The 21,792-nt window shown below is 41.3% G+C and overlaps 1 protein-coding gene across 2 annotated transcripts in view; it reads right to left on the reverse strand.

Moving 5' to 3' along the window:
- The window catches only part of LOC131909880 (protein NDRG3), a 66,889-nt gene that overhangs the window by 12,541 nt on the left and 32,556 nt on the right, over nucleotides 1-21,792 (reverse strand). Inside the window, exons 1-7 of one of the 2 annotated variants that reach the window (XM_059261784.1) lie at nucleotides 15,596-15,827; nucleotides 12,060-12,165; nucleotides 9,698-9,818; nucleotides 8,103-8,165; nucleotides 6,343-6,403; nucleotides 5,550-5,636; nucleotides 1,590-1,646 (exon numbers count right to left, since the gene is read on the reverse strand). In XM_059261784.1, coding sequence (XP_059117767.1) covers nucleotides 1,590-1,646; nucleotides 5,550-5,636; nucleotides 6,343-6,403; nucleotides 8,103-8,165; nucleotides 9,698-9,818; nucleotides 12,060-12,165; nucleotides 15,596-15,625 — 525 coding nt within the window. In that variant the 5' untranslated portion in view covers nucleotides 15,626-15,827. Of the gene's footprint in view, nucleotides 1-1,589; nucleotides 1,647-5,549; nucleotides 5,637-6,342; nucleotides 6,404-8,102; nucleotides 8,166-9,697; nucleotides 9,819-12,059; nucleotides 12,166-15,595; nucleotides 15,828-21,792 lie in introns of those variants that run through there. The other variant, XM_059261783.1, reaches the window with a different exon arrangement.

The following is a 21,792-nucleotide window of genomic DNA, read 5'->3' on the forward strand; positions in this document are numbered from 1 at the left end:
ATTCTGTGTCAAATGAGGGCACCAACTGGTATATGGAATGGCATATACTAAGGACAGTTACATAGAGCCAAAAATGTCAGGCCCAGACACTATACACTATGATTTTACTTATTTCAAGTTCAAAAACAGGCAAAGTAAAGAAGAGAGGTAATAGAATAGTGGGTACTTTGTTTAGGGGGATTAGTGACTAGGAAGAATACAAGAGAACCTTTTTGGCTGATAGAAATATTCTATACAATAATATATATGGTAGCTACATGTGAATACATAGGACAAAGGTCAGAGACATGCACTTACAGTGTGTGCATCGCAGTATATGTGAATTATGTCTCCTTTATTAATAAAACAATAGGATGGAGGCCACCCATCAACAAAAGAATGAGATTAAAATCCCAGCACTTGGAAGGCAGAAGGAAGAGGATCCCAGTTTGAGGCCATGCCTGGGCATAAGGCACTGTCTCAGAGGCAAGAGAGGGAGGAATCAGAAGACTTAAAGAGTGACTGCCTATAAGAAACAGGAAATGAGATGGGTTGCAGATTTTCTGTAATAAGCCTATATAAGCTCCTTTCTCTAAAATAAATTTGTTACACTGATAAAATGTGATGAAAAAAAGAAAACAATGAAGGAAAGACTATTACTTTGGAGCTGGACTTTGAATCAAAGGTCAGCTCCATTATTTTCCGTGTGGACAATGGTGAAATATTATGCTGTGTTTCTGCCCTTTGTTTCCCTATCTTAAAATAAAGCCAAAGGTGCTGGAGAGATGGTTCAGTGGTTGAGAGCATTGGATGTTTATCCAGAGGACACAGGCTTACACTATATACACAAGACAAAACACTTAATTCATACATAAGCAGCAGGTAATACCAACTCGATCTATTCTAACCTTCCATGTTCCTATAGGCGTCTTTAGAAGTAGGTATGCAGGCTGACCAGCCTTTACCCCTCGCTGTAACTGTTCCTCCACACTCCAGGTACCTCACAGCTCTTGATCTCACTGCTCAGTTTCTCTATCACTCACTTTTCCCTTTGAAAACAGGACAGGAGGCAAATCCCCACCAACAATTATCCACAGGACCACAGTCACCCCTGCTGGAGATTTCAGTGTCCACCAGTTCCTGAGGGCTGAATATAATCATCTCTAAGCTCCCCTCACAATAACATTTTAGAGTTCTTTACTTTTCTTCCTCCTCCTCCTCCTCCTCCTCCTCCTCCTCCTCCTCCTCCTCCTCTTCTTCTTCTTCTTCTTCTTCTTCTTCTGAAATCTGTACTTCTGTGAAGCCTTTTCTGAACCTCCTGATAGCTCTAAATATGTCTGGTGAGGCACTGGTGTTGTCAAACATTCACAGATGGCATTCTGCTCACAGGGGACAGGTGGGGGAGATGCTGTTTTTTTTGTCACTCTCCAAGTGCCAAGATCCCTGAGGCTAAGGGAAGCCTCTCCCACAGGCCTGGCCTTTGCAGGGCCACATACCCTTCTGACTACAGGATCCAGTAGATTGCAAGGTACCTCGTTCTTTCCTAGAGCACAACAAAGCTTTGCACACAAGCCAGTAAACCCAGCTCTTCAGGTTGCACAGGTGCTTACCTGCCCAAAGTGATGAGCCAAAATTATGTCCACGATGTTGGTCGTCAAGCCTGAGAGCTACAAGATAAAAACTGTGTTAGGAGAGTGAGCACATGTGAGCATTTCATGGCTCTTCACTAAAGGAAGGTACTTTACACATATTATCTTTCAAAAGCAAATCAAAAACACAGATCAGTATCATTTCAAAGAAATGTGAAAAAAAGGGAAAATATAAGGAAAAAACTAAGTATTCTTTCCATGGTATGAGCAGAGCTTGCTTTGAAATAGGGCTGGAAGGAATAATGGCCATTTCTTCAAAACTCTGAGTCCTGAGACTCGTGGCAGTCTGCTGCTTCATTCCTGCCCCTATTTCTGCATCTACACTGGGTTGACGGCAGGTAGAGATCCACTTACAATCCCGCCCAAGACATGCAAGAGACAAAGAAAAAAAATTCCTTCCAGTTTTAGCCATCTTTATTTCAGGCAGTGGGAGGAATAGCTATATTTACAGAATGTTCTCACATTTTGAACATTTTTCTCCCAGTTCTTCCCATTTCAAAATGATGCATCTCATATCTAATAAATGCAGCAATCTGTGTAAATCTGGAGACAGTCTATTTTCAGAAACATTTCCAGCTCAAACCATCTTGCCAACTCCCCTTTAAGCTTTCTTCCTGGGCTTTAGATGGAATTCCTCCTGAGGACTTGGATTGGAGGTAAGGCACTGAGTTGGAGGTGGGGATGCAGAAGAGGAGGTGAGGGAGAGACATGGACATGGGTGAAAGATTAAGGAGGAAAGATGACCTGAAATCACCCCTGGGCTGTGGGGGAGCCAAAGACTACAGCTGTAAGAGGAGGACATTAATCACCCAGCTCATGTCAAGTGTTGCACTATTCCTGATGCTCAGAGCCCCAGAGTGTTCTTAGATGTCACTAGGTTGTTACACACCTAAGTGCGGGAGTGCTATACTAGACAGGTGAGCACATTTTACTCAAGTCCGACTGTGAGAGAATTCCACAGCAGCTGCCAACAGCATTGTTAGTATACTCCAGCCAAAGCTAGGGAAGGCAATATTCCCCCAAATGTAAATAAATGTGGGGAGGAACAGACTGTCCAGAATCTGGTCTGGTGATAGGTAGAAAATATATGCAGGGTCTCATTTACCTGGAATTTGAAAAACAGACCAGTCTAGCCTGAAACTCACAAAGATCTATCTGCCTGCCTCTGCCTCCAGAGTGCTGGGATTAAAGGCGTGTGCCACCATTCCTGGCCCAGATAGATTTTTCTTTATGTGAGAATTTTATAATTTTCCTTATCAAACAGCCAAAATATTTTTTGTTTGTTTGTTTTGGAAACAAGGTCTCACAGTATAGCTCAGTCTGGCCTCAAACTCTATCCTCATCTCACATCAGGCCTAAATAAGATAAAATTTTGATCATATACTATTTTATCCTATAGTATCAAATTTTTGTTACCTTCTCTTTAATGATTAGACTTTGTCTATCTTTTTGTCTTACAAATAATGTTTTCACAAGTATCCTAGCTTGGTGAGTTTCTTGCTATGTGACTTTAAATAATTTATTAATTGACTTGGCTAACCTGAGAAGAGCAGTTTAAACATTAAAAAAAAAAAAGAAAATTGGGCGATGGTGGCACACACCTTTAATCCCAGCACTTGGGAGGCAAAGGTAGGTGGATCTCTGAGTTCGAGGCCAGTTTGGTCTACATAGGGAGTTCCAGGACAGCCAGGACTACACAAAGAAATCCTATCTCAAAAAACCAGAACCAAAACAAACAAAAACCAAGAAACGCCCCCCAAAAACAAAACAGTGGCTGCTATACAGTAAGCATTAAATATGTGTTAATTTCTTTAAAAATCATTATTAACCCTCCCCTTAAATCTGCATCACTATTCTTTAAAGTTCTCAGATACTGAATTACTAGATGTCATGGGTTTGAGTATCATTGAGTCCCTGACACATGTGATCAATGAGGTTGTAGTGCTCTGGAGAACATGTCTTTCGGTGGCAAATTACAAAGACATTCACGGTAACCAAAAAGTATTTAAAAGCAGGTATTTAAAAATGAGATTTTACATTAGTCATCTTGGTGATAAGAAAATGAAAGCTTAAGTTCTTTTTCTCTTATGGAAAACATTACTGCTTTAATTTCAACACCCATGGATTTATATTAAAACACAGAAATAACATTTGCCTTCAAGAAGAAAACAGACTGCTTCTACTTCAATCTGAAAACAGGGAATCATGTTTTAACACAGGAGAACCCAATGCTAACAGAATATGAAGCCTTTCCATGATCTCTCTTTTACTCTAATTTAGCATGAGGATTTTTATATTCATTAGGTCATTAGTGTTGGAACTCCTGGCCACTCCCCCAGCTACATAACCACATATGCGAAGTTCAGTAGACAAGTAAGGGGCCTTATGTCCTACATAGTCAGTGTGCTGCATGATCTCATAATTGTGCACAGAGTGATCACACAATCTATGTGCATGCGTGTGTAGCTCCGGAAGCCCATATGCGCATGTGCAGGGGAATCCATAAGAAGCTGGACACAGACTCCTCCCCTTTCTTCTCCTCCCCCCACCTCTCTCTCTTCACATGTCTTCCACAGGCATGGTCACGCTCTCTTCTGTCCCTCTCTTCTCCTAATAAAACTCTGATAGTGGGTTTTGTCATGCCTTGTGGCCTTTCTCGCACAGTTACAGGGCAGCTTAATAAATAACACAGCGCCTCCGCATTAAAACCAACAATTAGCATACTTATTTTGTTTCCTATCTGCTGGCACATATTTCAGAGATCAAATTTCTTCATTTTTCATATGGTAAACATTAATAATCCTCATGATTATGAGGGAAAAGCTATTTCTGTGTTTACTAGAGATATGATTCATTCATTCATTTTATTTATTAAGAGAGTAAATGCAAGCCAGATTAAGACATTTGAGATACAAGAAAGAATCCAGCAAGGGGACTTATATGCAAAATTTTAAAAAGTATTTACTTATTATTATGTGCATTGGTGTTTTGCCTGCACGTATGTCTATGTGAGGGTATCATATCTCCAGAACTGGAGTTAGAGACAGTTGTGAGCTGCCATGTGGGTGCTGGGAATTGAACCCAGGTTGGAATAGCAGCCAGTGCTCTTAACACCTGAGCCATTTTTCCAGCTCCATACATGTAAAATGTTTTTATGTTGAATGGGGATTCACACAAGAAGGGCAGAGAATTTTAAAAGGAACTTTACAAGAATATTCCAAAAATAGGCAGAGATGTCACTGCCTCTTAGGGAAATTCAAGTTATAACCTATAACTTTTAAAAAGATGATAAGAGTTGGGGTATAGCATAACATTATAGTACTTCTCTAGCATGTGAAATGGCCTGGACTCATTCCCTATACCACAGGGAAGAAACAAATATAATAGCAGGAAACTCTTTGTTGTTGTTGTTGTTACAATCATAAGGGGAAGAAGGGGTTGGGGATTTAGCTCAGTGGTAGAGTGCTTGCCTAGCAAGCACAAGGCCCTGAGTTCGGTCCTGGGGCAGGTGAGGGGGTGGGGGTGGGGGAAATAAGGGGAAGAAGAAGAGACACACAAAAGAATATAATCTACAATACCAATTACATGAGGCTTCAGAACACATGAGACCAACCTGTTGGTAATAGAAGTCAGAATAAAGTAGTAACTGGCAAAGAGTAGTATCTCTCGGGAAAAGGTAGAAGATCTGAAAATATTCTATGTACTAGCTATGTAGTGATTACCTGTATAAACATTTGTAAGTTATATAAACATTTTGTGATGGGTTGTAGATGAAGGTTGATGTTAAGAATGCTTGCATAACACATTCAGTTCACAACACTCAACAAAACAAAACATCTCATTTTCCTTTAAACTTCATAAATAGGTAATTTTCTAAGGGACCAGAAAATGAACAGATGGACACCGTCATTTAGTACTTACTTTGGAAGCTGCCCAATCAATCCAGCCTTTAGCACACGGGTCAACGTTAATGAGCACAAGACCTTCTACCAGCTCTGGATGATTGAGCTGAGAGAGAGACAGAGACAACTGTGAGACTCCCACCCCCACTCTCTTAAAGCAGGTTTGTGCTAGGCCTCACTGCCTCTGTCTGGAAGGAAGACTGGAGCACCTACAGACAATAATACCTCTTGAAATCTGACCCAGCACCTGGAAACCAGTCTCTCAAAATGCTGTCAAGCCATCTTCCCTTGCATGGGGGCTTGGGGAAGACCAGAGTTCTGTTACTGCAGCAGAGGAGAGCATGCTGCAGTGGTTCAACTCCTAGGGGGACTTCCTTATGAGCAAGTGTGCTAAAACACTTGCCATAGGGGCTTATGTGGGCTGCTGTGGTACAACTCGGGCTCCTGAAATGTTTTTCCTGAAGCCATCTGAATAGGCAATGCCACCCCCAAAACCACTTTCCTGGGATCCAGGAGGAATGTCACAGCAGGAGTCCTTCCATAGGGTTTGGTAGGAAAGTGCAGTCCCATTGTTTTGTCACATTATGGTGTCAGTTCTTCCCAAGCTCACTTTTCATGGCTTTAACAATCCCCCCAGAAGTAGCATCTGAGTCTCTTTACAGTGTTCTGTCCTCATGTGTGGATTTTCAGGTCCTCTACACACACATGTGGCTGGAGCAGCTGGAACTTACAAAGCCAACACAAGCAGGCACCCAGCTGGGACCTCCACACTCACTGCCTCAGGAGTTGAGACTAATCCTTCCTGTACTTACTGCAAATCGGCTGAGGATGTAGGCTCCTGCTCCAACTCCAATCCCGATGATGCCCTTCAGACTGTGAATAGGACACATCAACAATTGACAAAGTCAACTACCTTTGGAAAGAATATAAGCTGGGTGTATACGCAGGGTCTCATACAGTTTCCTAGACAAGCTTCTTTAACTTCTCCAACCCCAGAGTGTCTTACCTATATTAACAAGGGTGACACCACCTACTTTCAAATTTCCTTTTATAGTTAAATGAAATATGCTGTGGGTGTGGTGATGCACACCTTTATTCTCAGGACTTGGGAGGCAGAGACAGGCAGATCTCTGTGAGTTCCAGGTCAGCCTTGTCTACATTGTGAGTTCTAGGACAGCCAGGACTACAAGAGAGATGCTGTCTCAAAAATTGTATATATATATATATATATATATATGCCTCAAACCTGGAATTCATTTTCACTATCACCTCAAAATTCATCAGCAAATCATGTCAAAACTACCCAGAAATATTTCCATTAGTTACTATTCACTTTACATTTTATATAATTTTAACTTTTTAAGAATAAATAAGCTTTCATTTATTATATGTATACCCTGTATCTATGTGTGGATAAGTGCAGGGTGAGTGCATTGTGCCTGTGGAGTCCAAAATAGGGAAATGAATCTCCTGGAGCTGGAGATACAGACAGTTGTTAGTCACCCAACATAGGTGCTGGGAACTGAACTCAGGCTCTCTGCAGGAGCAGGAATCTCAACTACTGAGCCCTCTCTTCAGCCCTTACAATGTATTTTAATCTGTCCCCTAACACAATCAAGTACCAAGCTATCCTTATCTTTTCCTAAACTACAGTGGTTGTTTAACTTGTCTCCATGCATTTTGCTTTTACTCCTTTACAAATTACTAGAAGAGGAACAATCCTTTTTTCTGTTTGTTTGTTTTTTTGAGACAGCGTTTCTCTGTGTAGTTTTGGTGCCTGTCCTGGATCTCAATCTGTAGACCAGGCTGGCCTCGAACTCACAGAGATCCGCCTGCCTCTGCCTCCCACGTGCTGGAATTAAAGGCGTATGCCACCACCGCCCGGCAATCCTTTTTTTTAAAGTTAATAGTTTTACCAATGTATAATTTATATACCTACAGTAATCCTTTTAAAAGTCTAACTTGTGTATCAGACCAGGATTAAAATCCTTCGATGTCTTTCCTTTTTACCAATAAGGACACTGTCAACTTTTATCTAATCTTTCAGACCTATGGAATCTGGTCTGTGTTTCTCAGACTTTATAACATGCCTTTCTTCCACTCGATCTTATTAATTAGTCTTTCTTTTTCCCTGGCTCTCTGTCCTAGTCTATATGGCATCTATCCAGAGAGACATTCCCTAGCTAGCTTCATTTATGAGGAGCCTGCTTGCTCTTTTATCTATCATAACAGCCACAGACCTCTTTGTACTGATATTGCTTGGTGCTAAGGACCAATCTCAGAGCACAATACTTGCTATCACTTGCTCTATCACTGAGATACACTCCAGCCTACTTTGTCTAAGTCATTTATTGTGATGATCTCTCACCTACACCCATGTCCCAACTAAATACAACGAACGTGATGACTCTTCTGTTTGTGAATCACTGTATTTATATTTAGGGAATATAAAGTAATAAAACAACACGATAATCTATTGTTTTGTTTTGATATCTGTTTATTGGGAGTGAGAGCCTGGGTTTCATTTGTAGCAATGAGGGGAAGAAAGTGGAAGACTATAGAATCTACTCACCTTAAGTGTGTAAGAACAGGAGGCAGCATTTCAGCTAGCTCATCCATGGTGGGGTACTGATACCTGAAACCCAGAAGGACACCTTCTGAATTAGAAAGCACCCACAGTTCCCAGGCACTAGGAGACCTTGACCAGTCCAGGAGTCTTAGAAAAACACATGATTTTTTTTTTTTTTTAAACCAAAGGCTCAAAGGATGTGATGTGGTGCCTAGAAACAACTGTGGCCTGCTCCATAATCCTCCATGACTGCCATGTGAGGAAGGGAGTAAAAGGGGCCACACTCTTTATGCCAGAGGAAGCTATAGGAAGAGAACTGCTTAGATGGCCCACTATGTGCTATTTCCAAACCCTGAACATTCGCTGCCAGGCTCAGGAATGTTCAGCAGCAAGAGTCAAGTCAGGAAGTAGCTTGCAGTCTGCCAATCATATTTAGGCATTTAAATATAACAGGAAACACCGTTTCCTAGGCCTATGCACCATTATAAAACTTGGGTTCCTCAGAATAAATGTCATTTATTTCACTTAGGATAATACATATTGTACTAGAGTAAGTGTGTGTATGTGTGTGTGTATGTATATAGTAAATGGGCTCCTATATAAGGAGGCAGGATGGGCTCTATAACCAACAGGGAGCTCAGACTGTATCTGGTAAACACTATAAGGGATAGAGTGTCCTCAAAACTATTTATGCACAAGTCAGGAAAAATCTTGATGGATGTCACCTGGGCGAATGACAACTTGTCTTTGAGAGACACAACAGCTTGGAAAGGTCAACTAAGATTCTGTAACAAGACTTCTTGGGTTGGAATCCCAGCTCATCTACTTACTTGTACACTGACACAGACCCTATAGGGTTCTGTGAATCAAGGGAGCTAACAACAAGCATTAAACAGGAAGAGCCTGGCTTCTATGCAGGGGCAGACTCTCTATTGTCTTTGGAATGTTTAAGCTCCAGAAGTCACTAGGAAATGAAGCACAAGAGGGGAAGGTCTCCCTCCTCTCTCCTCCCTCCAAAGCTCTCATTGGCACCCTGCCCAGGGGGCACTTGGGAGTCTGTGATGCTGACATGCAGAACAAGTTTAGGATGATGTTGAGTGCCAAGGCCAGTCAGATGGTGCCCTTGCCTGTCAAGATGGCTCCAGGGTAAATGGTTTCCCGGGTGTCCAAAATCCATCTCTAGGTGGGAACTCAGATGGAAAGGTACTCCCAGACTGGCAAGCTCGAAGGAGTCTGGGTTCAGCCTATGTGTTTGGCACTTTAGGAAGAGACACATGTGACAAATGTAAAACAAAGGAGTCAGGGGACAGATCAGAGTCTGTGAGAAGTGGGTGTTCCAGACACATTCTGCCTTGAGACTATAGGCACATAGGTGCTGGCCAGGAAGAGGCATTCCTCTCTCTGTGAAAACACACAACAGTCCTCAACACACTTACACACAGGCTTCTCAGACCAGGGGCAGAAAGACAGGCAAGCAGCACCACCTGTAAGTGTGATACCATCACAGGGAGGGAAACACACCAAGAGCCCCCTACAACCGGTTCACCCATTTGTTCTCTGGCCTGCATGCCTCCCAGAGATCTTCCCTAGGGCCTTACCCTGTTGGGAAGGAGGGTGCCCCTTCTTGCTGGCCTGGGGCGTCCACGTGGCAGACAGCAAAGTGCTGGGTGATCTCCTGCATATCCTCGAAGTTGAAGAAGGTATTGAAACAGGATTTATCTATGAGATGAGAACAGCTGTGGATCACAAGTTCTCCAGCTCTCCCCAGTTTTCCTCTGCCCAGCAATGCTGGGCCACTGTCCTTTCACTCCCTTCTCAGCAGCAGTCCACTTAAGCCAGGGCTCTGCACAAAGCCTGTGACTCAAGCTCTCAAGGAGACTCTACAGGAGGCACTGTTCTCAGTGACTGGAGAACAGCTGCTTCTCAACTCCAGCCATGGGTTCAGAGTAGGAACCACCTTGTGGAGGTTTGCTGGGTTTCCTGGTGGTGCACAAGTAGTCTTCTACCCACAGTGCTGTCTCCATGCACCTTCTTCCTCTCCCTGATGAGGAGACACTGACCTTCCCTTGACTCTGGCTAGAGGACATCCTCAGCTGCTGGTCATCACATGGGGCTTTGTCAGAACTGTTATGTGCAAGGAGGAGATGCTGCTTCATTTTTACCCTCTTAGTGTAGGGCCCTCATCAATTCTCATGCTAAAGACCAGCCCTGAGCTAACAACTCAACACTTGGAGTCAGCATAAAGGCTACAGGTTTACAGAGTCTGTGCACCTGTAGTTAGAATCTAAACTTGAGAGGGTATTCCAACACTGGTATTACACTCTCCCTGCCTTAGAGTCTAATCTCATTCCACAGGTTCAGTGTTACTTATCTGCAATGCTTTTTTTTTTTTTTTTTTTTTTTTTTTTGGTTTTTCGAGACAGGGTTTCTCTGTGTAGCTTTGCGCCTTTCCTGGGACTCACTTGGTAGCCCAGGCTGGCCTCGAACTCACAGAGATCCGCCTGGCTCTGCCTCCCGAGTGCTGGGATTAAAGGCGTGCGCCACCACCGCCCGGCTTCTGCAATGCTTTTTAACAGAAGTGCCAAGGATGTTGTATTTTGAAATATCTGCATATAAATAATGAGAAATCTTCTGGTTGGAAGTCAAATTTGAATATGAAATTCATTTTTATCTCACATATACTTAATACAGATTGTCTAATGATCATTGTATACAGTATCTTTAGTGTGCCTCTGTGTTGAGTGTGACTTACTACATGAAGTCAGGCATGGAAATTTCTACTTATCACATCACAGAAGCACTGAAACAGCTTCAGATTTTGTAGTATTGTTGTGTTTGAGTTTGGATAATAGGGATACTCAAATTGTACCATGATAGAATACCAACTTAAAGAAGCTAATAATAGGCTGTAGAAAGAAAACTTAGTATTTCAGTGAGTTTCTCACAATAAAATTAAGTTAAAACTCTAAGTTTTCTAACCTCAAACATAAACAAAACAATACAAAACACCGTGGCTGAGGTGGTTGCAAAGCACTTCGAATGATTGTGGCCCTACATTCCATTTCCAGTACCATCACAACAAAAACAAGACAGGAAACAGACTTCAGCTCTGCTTTCATAGAAGTAGATTGATCTGTCTGAAGTGGACATAACAGAAAGGAGAATATAGTCTAAAATCCCCCAAGCACATGTCCTGTATACTACCTAAGGATGCTAACCCTGCACATGACAATAACGATGGAGTGTAGCTCTGCTCTATTAAACACCACTGTTTGGGATTGGAGAGCTGGCTCAGTGGTGAAGACACTTGCTATTCTTACTGAGGACTAGGGTTTAGTTCATAGCACCCACTTGGTGGCTTACAACTGTTTGTAACTGCAGTTCTGGGGGATCTGATGATCTTTTGACATCCACAGGCATCAAGTACACATGTGGTACACATGCTGTAAAAGCACTCATACGGGGCTGGAGAGATGGCTCAGAGGTTAAGAGCACTGACTGCTCTTCCAGAGGTCCTGAGTTCAATTCCCAGCAACCACATGGTGGCTCACAACCATCTGTAATGAGATCTGGTGCCCTCTTCTGGTCATACATGCTGTATACAAAATAAATAAATAAATCTAAAAAAAAAAAAAAAAAAAAAAAAAAAAGCACTCATACACATAAAATAATTTAAAAAAAATGAATACTATCTCCCCCACCCCCAAAAAATAAAAATAAAAATAAGAAGGCTGGGCAGTGGTGGTACACGCATTTAGTCTTTTATCCCAGCATGTGGCAGGTGGATTTCTGTGAGTTCAAGGCCAACCTGGTCTACAAAGAGAGTTCTAGGGCTACACAGAGAAACCCTGCCTTGAAAAACCAATAAATAAATAAACAAGTAATGGAATACTATTGTTCCCTTAATATATAAAGATTACACACGATGATAAAAAGTGAAGCTGTAAATCAAATACATACGGTTGAGCCCAATGTCATGGTATGTCAGGATAACTGGTCTATTTCCTTTTGGTAAGCCTCTTATGGTGACGTGGACCATACCATGGGGTGTTTCGATGTCATGTTCCTGCAATAAGACAATGTAAAATCTCAGAAAGGCTTAGTGGACCATAAGCCCACCAGAAAGAGGCAGTGCTACATACACTATTTGAACTTTCTAATTCTACTAATTAAATAGATAATAAATAAATATACAGAAAAAGACCCCTTGTTGTCCTCAAAGCTCAGTTTTAGGAGTCCAGGAAATCAAGGATTTGTTGATAAATTTGTAATTGGTAATGGAAGGAGATCAACAAGTTGGATAAAGAACCAGGAAATACTTAGGGAAAGAACAGTTAAAGAAACAGAAGATGTGAAACTGTTCCTGGGTAAAAGCCAGAGGCTTCAAAGATCTTGAACACATGTTCAGCTGCAGATAACTCTGGAAGACATCAAAAGGAATGTTGGCCTAGAATCCTTCTCCTTTCTTGGATGTGTCTTACATCATCTGTCACAGGAGTGACTCCTGGCTGTCATGTTCATAGCATGAATTGTAGAATGAAACCTTCGGACCATGGCTTCCTAGAGGTAGGAAGGCATCTTTCCCTAGGAATCTGTTTGAGACCACATCTGTGACTTGGTGCTTCTCTTGAAACAGGAGTAACTTTGGTAGCTTCTGGGTGACCTGCTACTACTCTAACTCCTGGTCCTCACTGTGTGTGCTCGTAAGACATCCTGGACTGCTCCTGGTTTAAGGTGTGCTGGACAGTTTGTCCTATATATCCCATAAGACAGGAACCAAAGCAAAACTAAGTTGAGAAGCAGTCAGAGTAGCGCTCAGCTCAGGGAACTGAGTGAAGCCAGAAAGGTTTGCAGTTGGTAGTGTTGGGGTGCCTGCAGCACAGAGAACGGTGGATGTGAAGGGAGAGGGGGCAGAATGCTGAGGTCTATTCTAGTCTTTTCCAACTTTTACATTTCTAAAAAAAAAATTATAGCACTTAGCCTCATGAATTTCTGCTGAAGTCTCCATCTGTCTCAGAAAGTTTCACATGGATAAGAAAGAATTAATTGTGCCACAGATAATCTTAACAAATGCAATGGGCTTCCAGTATAATTTTCTATTTAATAGTGAACTTCACTATAACTTTGGTTTCTCTCATGTGGAAAATACAATTTCTGCCTAATAGGACATCAGTATATTTCAAATCCTAGGCTCCAGACCAGAGTAGAGAGAGACCTTTTCTGATTCATGGTACATATGTTTCACTATTTGACGCTCCTGGTTACTGATTTTGCCTATGAAAGCTCACTGCATGACTTACATAAAGGAAGGAAGAAATGAAGACTAGAACTTGAGTATTATGAACTGGTTATGATATGAAGCATAGGTTTTGGATAGAAAGACTATAAAGATATAAATCCCTGTTATTACATGGGCATTTATTTATAGACATGCCAGACTTACTGAAGGGATTTACACATGTATGTGCTTTGTGTGTGTGTGTGTGTCACACACTCCAAGTTAATTTATTAAATATCTACATACTGAACCCTTATTATATGCTATATTCTGATGTGAGCTCCGAGGCTAATAGAGCATACCAGAGAGGTGTTTCTGCCTTAGAAAGACTATATTCTGAACAGAATGTCAACCAATGAAACCAAAACCCAACCAATACATAACAGCTCATGACAAACATAGTCCTGTCCTAGAAAATTAAGAAAGCAATCAAGACTGGTCGGTGGTGGCGCACACCTTTAATCCCAGCACTCACTTGGGATGCAGAGGCAGGTGGATCTCCGTGAGTTCAAGGCCAGCCTGGGCTACAGAGTGAGTTCAGGAAAGGCTTCAAAGCTACACAGAGAAACCCTGTCTCGAAAAAACAAAACAAAACAACAACAACAAAAAAAAGCAAGCAAGCAATCAGGAAAGTACAAAACACAAATCCATGAAATGCTATTTGACATGCACAAGAACGTAGAAAAGTAAGGGCTCACACATATTCTTGGTGGATGTAATTTGGAACAGTTGCTCTGGAGAAGAGTTTAGTAATTTCTGGTTGTATTGAGAAGGGCCTACCTACAACATCTGTACCCTCAGAGGGGTGTGTGTGTGTGTATGCATGTGTGTGGTTTGTTGTTTTTTAAAGTATTTCATTATGTGTCCCTGGTCACAATCCTCCTGTCAGGTATATCTAAAGAAATTCTCAAACATGGTTATATACACAAAATCATCAATCATGTTTATTTTTTAAAAACCAGACCCTGCCGGGAGGTGGTAACACACACTTTCAATCCCAGCACTCGGGAAGCAGAGACAAGCGGATCTCTGAGAGTTCAAGGCCAGCCTACAGAGTAAGTTCCAGGAAGGGCTCTAAAGCTAAACAGAGAAACCCTGTCTCGAAAAAAATAAAATAAATAAAACAAAAAAACGAAAAAAAAAAAAATCCCAGCCCCTATTAACAGGGAAATTAATAGATCAATTGATGATCATATCAAATGAATTTATATATCATTTATTTTTATATGAAATGAAAATGAGTAAACTAGCAGTTTAAGTATTAACATCAAGAAATTCTTAAAAATACAGTGCCCAGTAAGAGCAGGATAGAGAAGACTATGTGTGCAGTAAATCATTCATACAAACATTCCACAGCACACCACAAATTGTGTTTACGATATTTAACAAATACAGTACTGGAAGAGAAGCAATGTATGCCAATCTTAGAGCTTCGATTCCTTGAGGAAGGAAATGGATTCTGAAAGGGAACTCAAGGGGACCAGTGTCTCATCTTTATGCTCTGTTTATTGAGAAAAAAATACAGGAGGGAAAAAGAATAGAGAGAGAAAGGAATAAGTCCTCTCATTTGTTAGGCATCACAGTTCAAGAAAGTCCCCCAAATTTGTCACTATGATCATCTCGTAGTAGAACCTTCCATCTGCTTCACCCAAACCTTTAATAAAATCTTGCTGAAATAGTCCACTTGGGTCTCAGATGAGCCACTGAATGAGACCCCAGAAAACACTCAAATACAATGTGACCTTAACACAGGAGTCTCTCAATCCCTAGCCAGTAGTCAGCAGCGGTATGTGTTTGAGGGGATGGAAAATGAGCTGAAACAGGAAGAACAGAACAATGATAAAAGTGGAGCTGTAAATGATGGAGTTTTTTTTTTTTTTTTTTTTTTTTTTAAAGAACACTTTAAAGTGGGAAGGGGAGCAGGGCAAAGTAACTGCTTTGCCATCACTCACAATGTGCATGACATTCAGAGTCAAAATTGGACCCTTAACAAAATCTCAACCTTTCAATGGAGAGCTCAGTCCCTACCTCCCCATAATATGACTTCAAATCGTCTAACAACCAAAGCATCAAAGGGCCAAGAGTTTTCTCTCTTATTTGTTGTCCTATCTTGGTCTGTTGCTTTATGTTGTCATTGTCTGGAGCTCCTCTTCCTTTTGGAAGAATGTGAATGCAAATGGTCTGAGAGCAACAGCATGAAGAGAAAGAAGGCACTAACCTCCATGGGGATTTGTGTATATATCTCCATTGTCAACTAGGGGAAGAGGTGCAGAGACCCCGGCTGTGGAGCTGATTCAATGGTCAGACCACTTCAGGGTGTGAGCTGCCGCCACCTTTCTGCTGTAGTCAACCCTCATTTGTCTTACTGGCTCTTTCTTTAGGGACTTCCACACTAGCATTCTAGAATGTGACCCACAATGGCAGCCTGTGATCAAAGGGTGGAGCTTAAGGTGGCTTCCCCCAGGCTCTGGTATCTATCTCTGAGGTTGTATACTTTATGAACATGCTACATTCCAGGCTTATGAAACAACCCAAACTCATAAAGGCTGCTGACATCTCTATCTATCTTGACTGCCTTGTCCTATCAACTAAAGATTCATCTTAACCAGAGAGCCTGTTAACAATTTGAGCTAGGATGGTACCAGTGTTGGATAGCCACCAAGTCTGGTTTCTTTCTCATGTCCTCTCCCTTTAGTTAAATGTGCTGCCACACTTCTACTTGCCCTTTATTTTAGTTAAATTATGATCACTTTATGCCTGTCACTACTTCTTCCCTACTAAACATGTTTGTTAGCATAAACTTTTATTGTTTCCAAAAAGCAGGTGTGATGTGTGTGGAATTCAAGTCCTTGCTAGGCAATTATATTTCCTCTGAGCTACACTCCAAGTCCCAACCCAGGGCTTCTTGCTATAATGCCCAGTCACTACCTTACTCCTGAACAGAGAGAGAAGGTCCACTTGTGTAATCTCACTGTAAAATACCTGCCAGTTACTTAGTCTCTGTCCTATCACATTTCCCTGTTTAAATGTGTTCCCTGGGACACATTTCCCCTGACTCTGGCCTTAACTTTCTCTTCTCTTGCTTCTCATGCCCTTCACTCGAGTTCACACACTTCCAGACATCTAGTTTTTCTGTTGCAGCCACCCACAACTTCCAGCCTTCCCACAAGTCACATTTCTCATTGGAAATCTCTTTTGCAATATGTCAACCTAAAAAGTATTTTCCTCCTTAAGAACCAGCTCCAATATCTTCCTTCTACAACCTTAGCTAACAATGAGGAGAGAGAAAGAGCAAATATCCAACCACACATAATACCCCAGAACTCTCTTTAACCACATTGTGTTCAGGAATGTGCTGTGCATGACACCCATATGTGATCCTTTCTCTACCACTGAGAATCCTGCCCTAGACTTTACCATAACATTACAATAAAAATCTTTTCTTAGCACTGTGGCTCTGGCTGTAAGGTCTGAAAAAGTTGGTAGCCATCATACATGTGATGTGATACGGCCTGTTGGAGGAATAACCCCTCTACTTACAGAGCATACAGGCAGGTTGTGATTTGTGATTTTTTGTTTGTTTTTGACTTCAGCTTTTTCTGTAAGCTCCCCCTACCCTACCCCGACTTACCGCTAACTTAATTCTCACTTGGTAACAAAACATTGACCAAGTGACCTCATCTGTAGAGGTTTAAAGCTGTTTGAACACTCTTGAAGAAGTGGTCACATACACTGATTTGCACTGTAGTAATAATATCTGGTCCTCAAATGGGTCCTCTACAGAGCAACTGCAATTAAACAGGCAACATGAAATTATTCAATCCTTGGCCAAGCCTAGATTACCCCACGCCATCATTACCAGCTTCTTCTAGGGGAACGATATATCCTGCCAGACAAGAGCTTCTTACTATCCACTAATATTTACTGAGTGCTGGGATTGAAGGCATGTATCACCAACACCTGGCTGGCTGAATTTCCATAAGCTGCTATTGATTATCATGAAAAACAGTGTTATTTTCCTCACAGCAACACAGCACAACACAGAGAAGCTACAGCATTTGTTTAAGCTCTCGCTCCACATTTCTAAGTAGTCACATGGGAGAGAAGAATAGGAAGCACCAAGTAGACAAAGGGACAGTGAGGGGCTTGTCACTGTCATTACACAATAAGTGCTTTTTCTCCCTTCTTAGCAGTTCTAACCAGGTCAACTGGAATCACCCCTTCCTTCACTATTCTACATCTAAAATATACCTATGTTTGCCTCAGAGGACTTAACAGCGATGATACCACTTGTGACAGGAATCAAGAGAAACATCACACATATAATTAATTTTCACTGTTGAAAAAGATCTGTATGTTGATTAGTAAAGACAACAGAAGAGAAAATCGCTGTTTAGACAGAAGTTGTAAATTTGGTTAATGACCCTGAGGTTTTCATCACAGATTCTTTAAAAATTGTTCTCAGGCAAAACCAAGACCCAAAGGAAACCCTGGTATGGCTCCAGTCTCCCCTGACACCACTATTCTAGTGGACACCACCAATGTCACAGGACTGTCTCTGAGTTCAGTGACTATGCTGGGCTGACATTTGTTCTGCTCTCTTTCTTAACAATGTTCAGAGATATTTAAGCTGTCCTAGTTAGCTTTTTGACCAACCTCACTTTAGAGTTCCCTGGGAATGGGAACCTCATTTGAGAAAATGCATCAGCTTGCCTGTAGGCAAGTCTGTAGGGCATTTTCTTGATTAATGATTGCTGTGGAAGGGCTCTGCCACTATGGCTCATGCCTCCTCTGGTAGGTGCCCCTGGATTGTATAAGAAAGCAGATTGAGGAAGCCATGGGCAACAAATCGTTAAGCTGTGCTCCTACATGGCCTCTGCTTCAGTTCCTGCTTCCAGGTTCCTATCTTGAGTTTCTACCTTGGTTTCTCCTGATGATGGACTATAAGATGTAAAATGAAATAAACCCTTTCCTCCCCAAGTTGCTCTTGGTCATGGCCTTTATCACAATAATAGAAAACAAACTAAGACAGAAGCCTCAGGCAAGCTGGGCCGACTTTGACTTCTCACATCACAGTTCCTATGCCTTAGGTCTTTGTGTGTGTGTGTGTGTGTGTGTGTGTGTGTGTGTGTGTGTGTGTGCTGGAGACTGAGGATTGAACCTAGGGTCTTCAAGAACTCTACCACTAAGCTATATCCCTAGTCAGTTTTTCTTTATAACACAGACACTCCATATATCCAGAACTAGTGACAAACATGTGATTTTTTTTTTTTTTTTCGAGACAGGGTTTCTCTGTGTAGCTTTGGCCTTTCCTGGAACTCACTTGGTAGCCCAGGCTAGCCTGGAACTCACAGAGATCCTCCTGGCTCTGCCTCCTGAGTGCTGGGATTAAAGGCATGTGCCACCACCACCCGGCCAAACATGTGATCTTAACAAACACCTGCTCTCATTCTTTTTCTATCAGATCTCAACTAAAGTGATCTTTACAATGCCAGAAGATAGTAAAGCTTCACTCAAGGTATCAGGACCTTTTAGTAGGCTATTTCAGATGGAAAAAAAACAAAAAACAAAAAACAATATATTTCCACATTGGTGAAATAAGGTTTAAGCTTTCTTATCATTCAGATACATTCCAAAAAAGTATGTCATATGAAGGTTCCAAAGATAAATGTAACACAACAGTACAGGACTTCATTATAAAAAGAAAAGCAGGAATATAGTTTTTTATTGTTGATTTTCAGGGCTGAGGACTGAACCCAGGGCCTCACACATGCCAGGCAAGAGCTCTACCACTGAGTTATAGTCGAGGTTTCAATATAAAATAATAATAACAATAATATAGTAGTAGCTATTATTATTGTTGTTGTTCTGGGGATGCGAGCATTGCACAGCGCACTTGTGGAGATTAAAGAGCAATGTTAAGGAGTCAATTCTCTCCTTCAGCTTGCTGAGGCAGGGTCGCTCTTGCTGTTTTTGCCATACTGTATAATCTAGGCTAGCTAGACTGTGAGCTTCTAAATTCTCCTGTCTCTGTCTCCTGTACTGATGTAGGAGTGATGGGATTATAGATACATACCATTGCATCTGGGCTTTCTAAAATTTTTATTACATTTACATATTTATACATTTATGTGTAAATAAATTTATATTTACATACTTATGGGGTGGGGGCAGGCATGCCATGGCACGCACATCAAAGTTAAAAGACGACCTGTGAGAGTTTGGTCTCCCCTGCTATTCTGTGGGTTCTGGAAATTGAATTCAGGTTGTCAGCCTTGGCAGTAAGCATCTTCATCTGCTAAGCCATCTTTCTGGCTGCTTATGGCTTTTTAAAAAAATGGGTTTTAGAGATTGAACTCAGGTTATCAGGCAGTAACTGCCTTTACCCACTGAACTATTTCATTGATCCCTTGCTAGAGTATTATTGTGTCTTGCATACGTGTGTGTATATATACACACTACAGAATACATTGAAGGTCGGAGGACAGCTTCGTGGTGTACTTTATGCAGGTTCCAGGGATTGAACTCAGGTTATCAGGCTTATGTCACAAGTGGCTTTACACACTGGACCATTTTACTGGCCCCTGCTAGACTATTTTTAAGCCTTAATATTTGTGGTGCTTTGAAAGAAAATGGCCTCCAAAGGGAGGTGTGGCCTTATTGGAGTAGATGTGGCCCTGTTGAAGGAAATGTGTCACTATGGAGGTAGTAGGCTTTGAGGTCTCATATATGCTCAAGTTACTTCCAGTGAGACAGGCCACTTGCTGTTGCCTGCAAGTCAAGATATAGGACACTCAGCTACTTCTCCAGCACCATGTCTGCCTGCATACAACCATATCCTGCTATGATGATAATGGACTAAACCTCTGCATATGTAAGCCACCCCAAGAGAAGCCCTAAAACAATATTAAACTTAATTTCACTTAAATCTATACTTATACTTACATATGAAAACAGTACTTGTCTAGAATGAGCAAGGCCCTGGGTTCTATCCCCAGCTCAGGGGCAAAGGGGTGCAAGACCCCCAACACACACACACACACACACACACACACACACACACACACACACACACACACAAAGCAGAAGAAATAGATGGTTTAAACTTACTAACTTTTTGGTATCTGATGAAGGCAAGTGCTTCCATGCTTTCAGAAAGGAGTACACACATAATATTTCTGAAGTACATTACACTGAGTCCCCAGTCACTCTTACCTCAATGATATCCTTCTAGGTAAATTATATTAAAAGCAAACAACTCCAACCATTCAACCAGAACCTAAACTACAACTAAAGTCAGATTAAATTAAAAACAACTAAACTCAAGCTTGACTGACTCTACTGTCACAAAGTATCAAAAGTTCTAAAGACTTTTTGAATCTGAGTAAAAATGACTCCCATGCACACTAGGCTGATTCTATCAAAAGAAAGAACCAGCTAGAACTAAAACTCAAGGACAGTGCCTGCCCTTGCACAGCAAGCCTCATCTAACCTGCCAAATAACCTCAGCTTTGAGGACAAGCTGACTCCTTAAAACATGTTAGTTCTGGACTTATCTGGGGAAAAGTAAGTAATGGATTCAGGAGGAGCCAGTTTTTCAGTCCCAATCACTTCATGTCCTCACTTGGATAATAGGAACAAGAAAAACCATCTTATAATATTGCTTTGTTTCTCTAAAACATACATTTCCAAGATCACATCTGTCTAATAGATACTCTATCATAGGTGACTAATAATTATGATAGAATTGGTTTGCCAATGCAAAAGCTATTTTTAAATAAATTTCTATACAAGAATTGAATAGACTGGTTTTTCCTTTTGATGCTAATGCTATAAAGACTGTACTTAACATAAAATAACTCTTTGCTGATGGATATGCAGGATGGCTGAATACTGGAAACAAGGAGTACAGTTTGAAGTGCCATCCTTTCCTGCCAATACCCTTTGAGTCGACTTCATGTTGTTGCAACGGCACAAATCCCAGAGTGAGAGAGTCAGGCTGTGTGGGCTTATAAGGTTCCCTGTATATCTGTGTGTGTTCCTTTCTTAGATTTCTTTCTGGGGTAGTTAACAGATAAAGTCAGTGGGTAGAGAACGGCTGGCTCATTTTTATTGGTTTTCAAATTGGCAATAGTAGATTATGAAGAACAGTACCATGTAAGAGAATACTGAGTTAGGATAAATTTTGCATTTCCAAACATTTTAAAGCCAAGAAAAATTTTCATTTTGTATTAATAATAATTTGTTTTTTGGTTTAGGAAACAATTTTGCTATTAAGATGTCTCTTCTCCAAACTGCCCATCATCTATTTTATCTGCAGTCTGGTGACAACTTCCATCACTGGTGACAAATGAGTTCTCTGATATCATTTGAGGGAAGGAGATCTCAGTCACAAAGAGACAGCTCAACCAAGTA

The sequence above is a fragment of the Peromyscus eremicus genome, chromosome 4 (assembly GCF_949786415.1).
Source record: "Peromyscus eremicus chromosome 4, PerEre_H2_v1, whole genome shotgun sequence".
Classification (NCBI taxonomy): Eukaryota; Metazoa; Chordata; class Mammalia; order Rodentia; family Cricetidae; genus Peromyscus; species Peromyscus eremicus.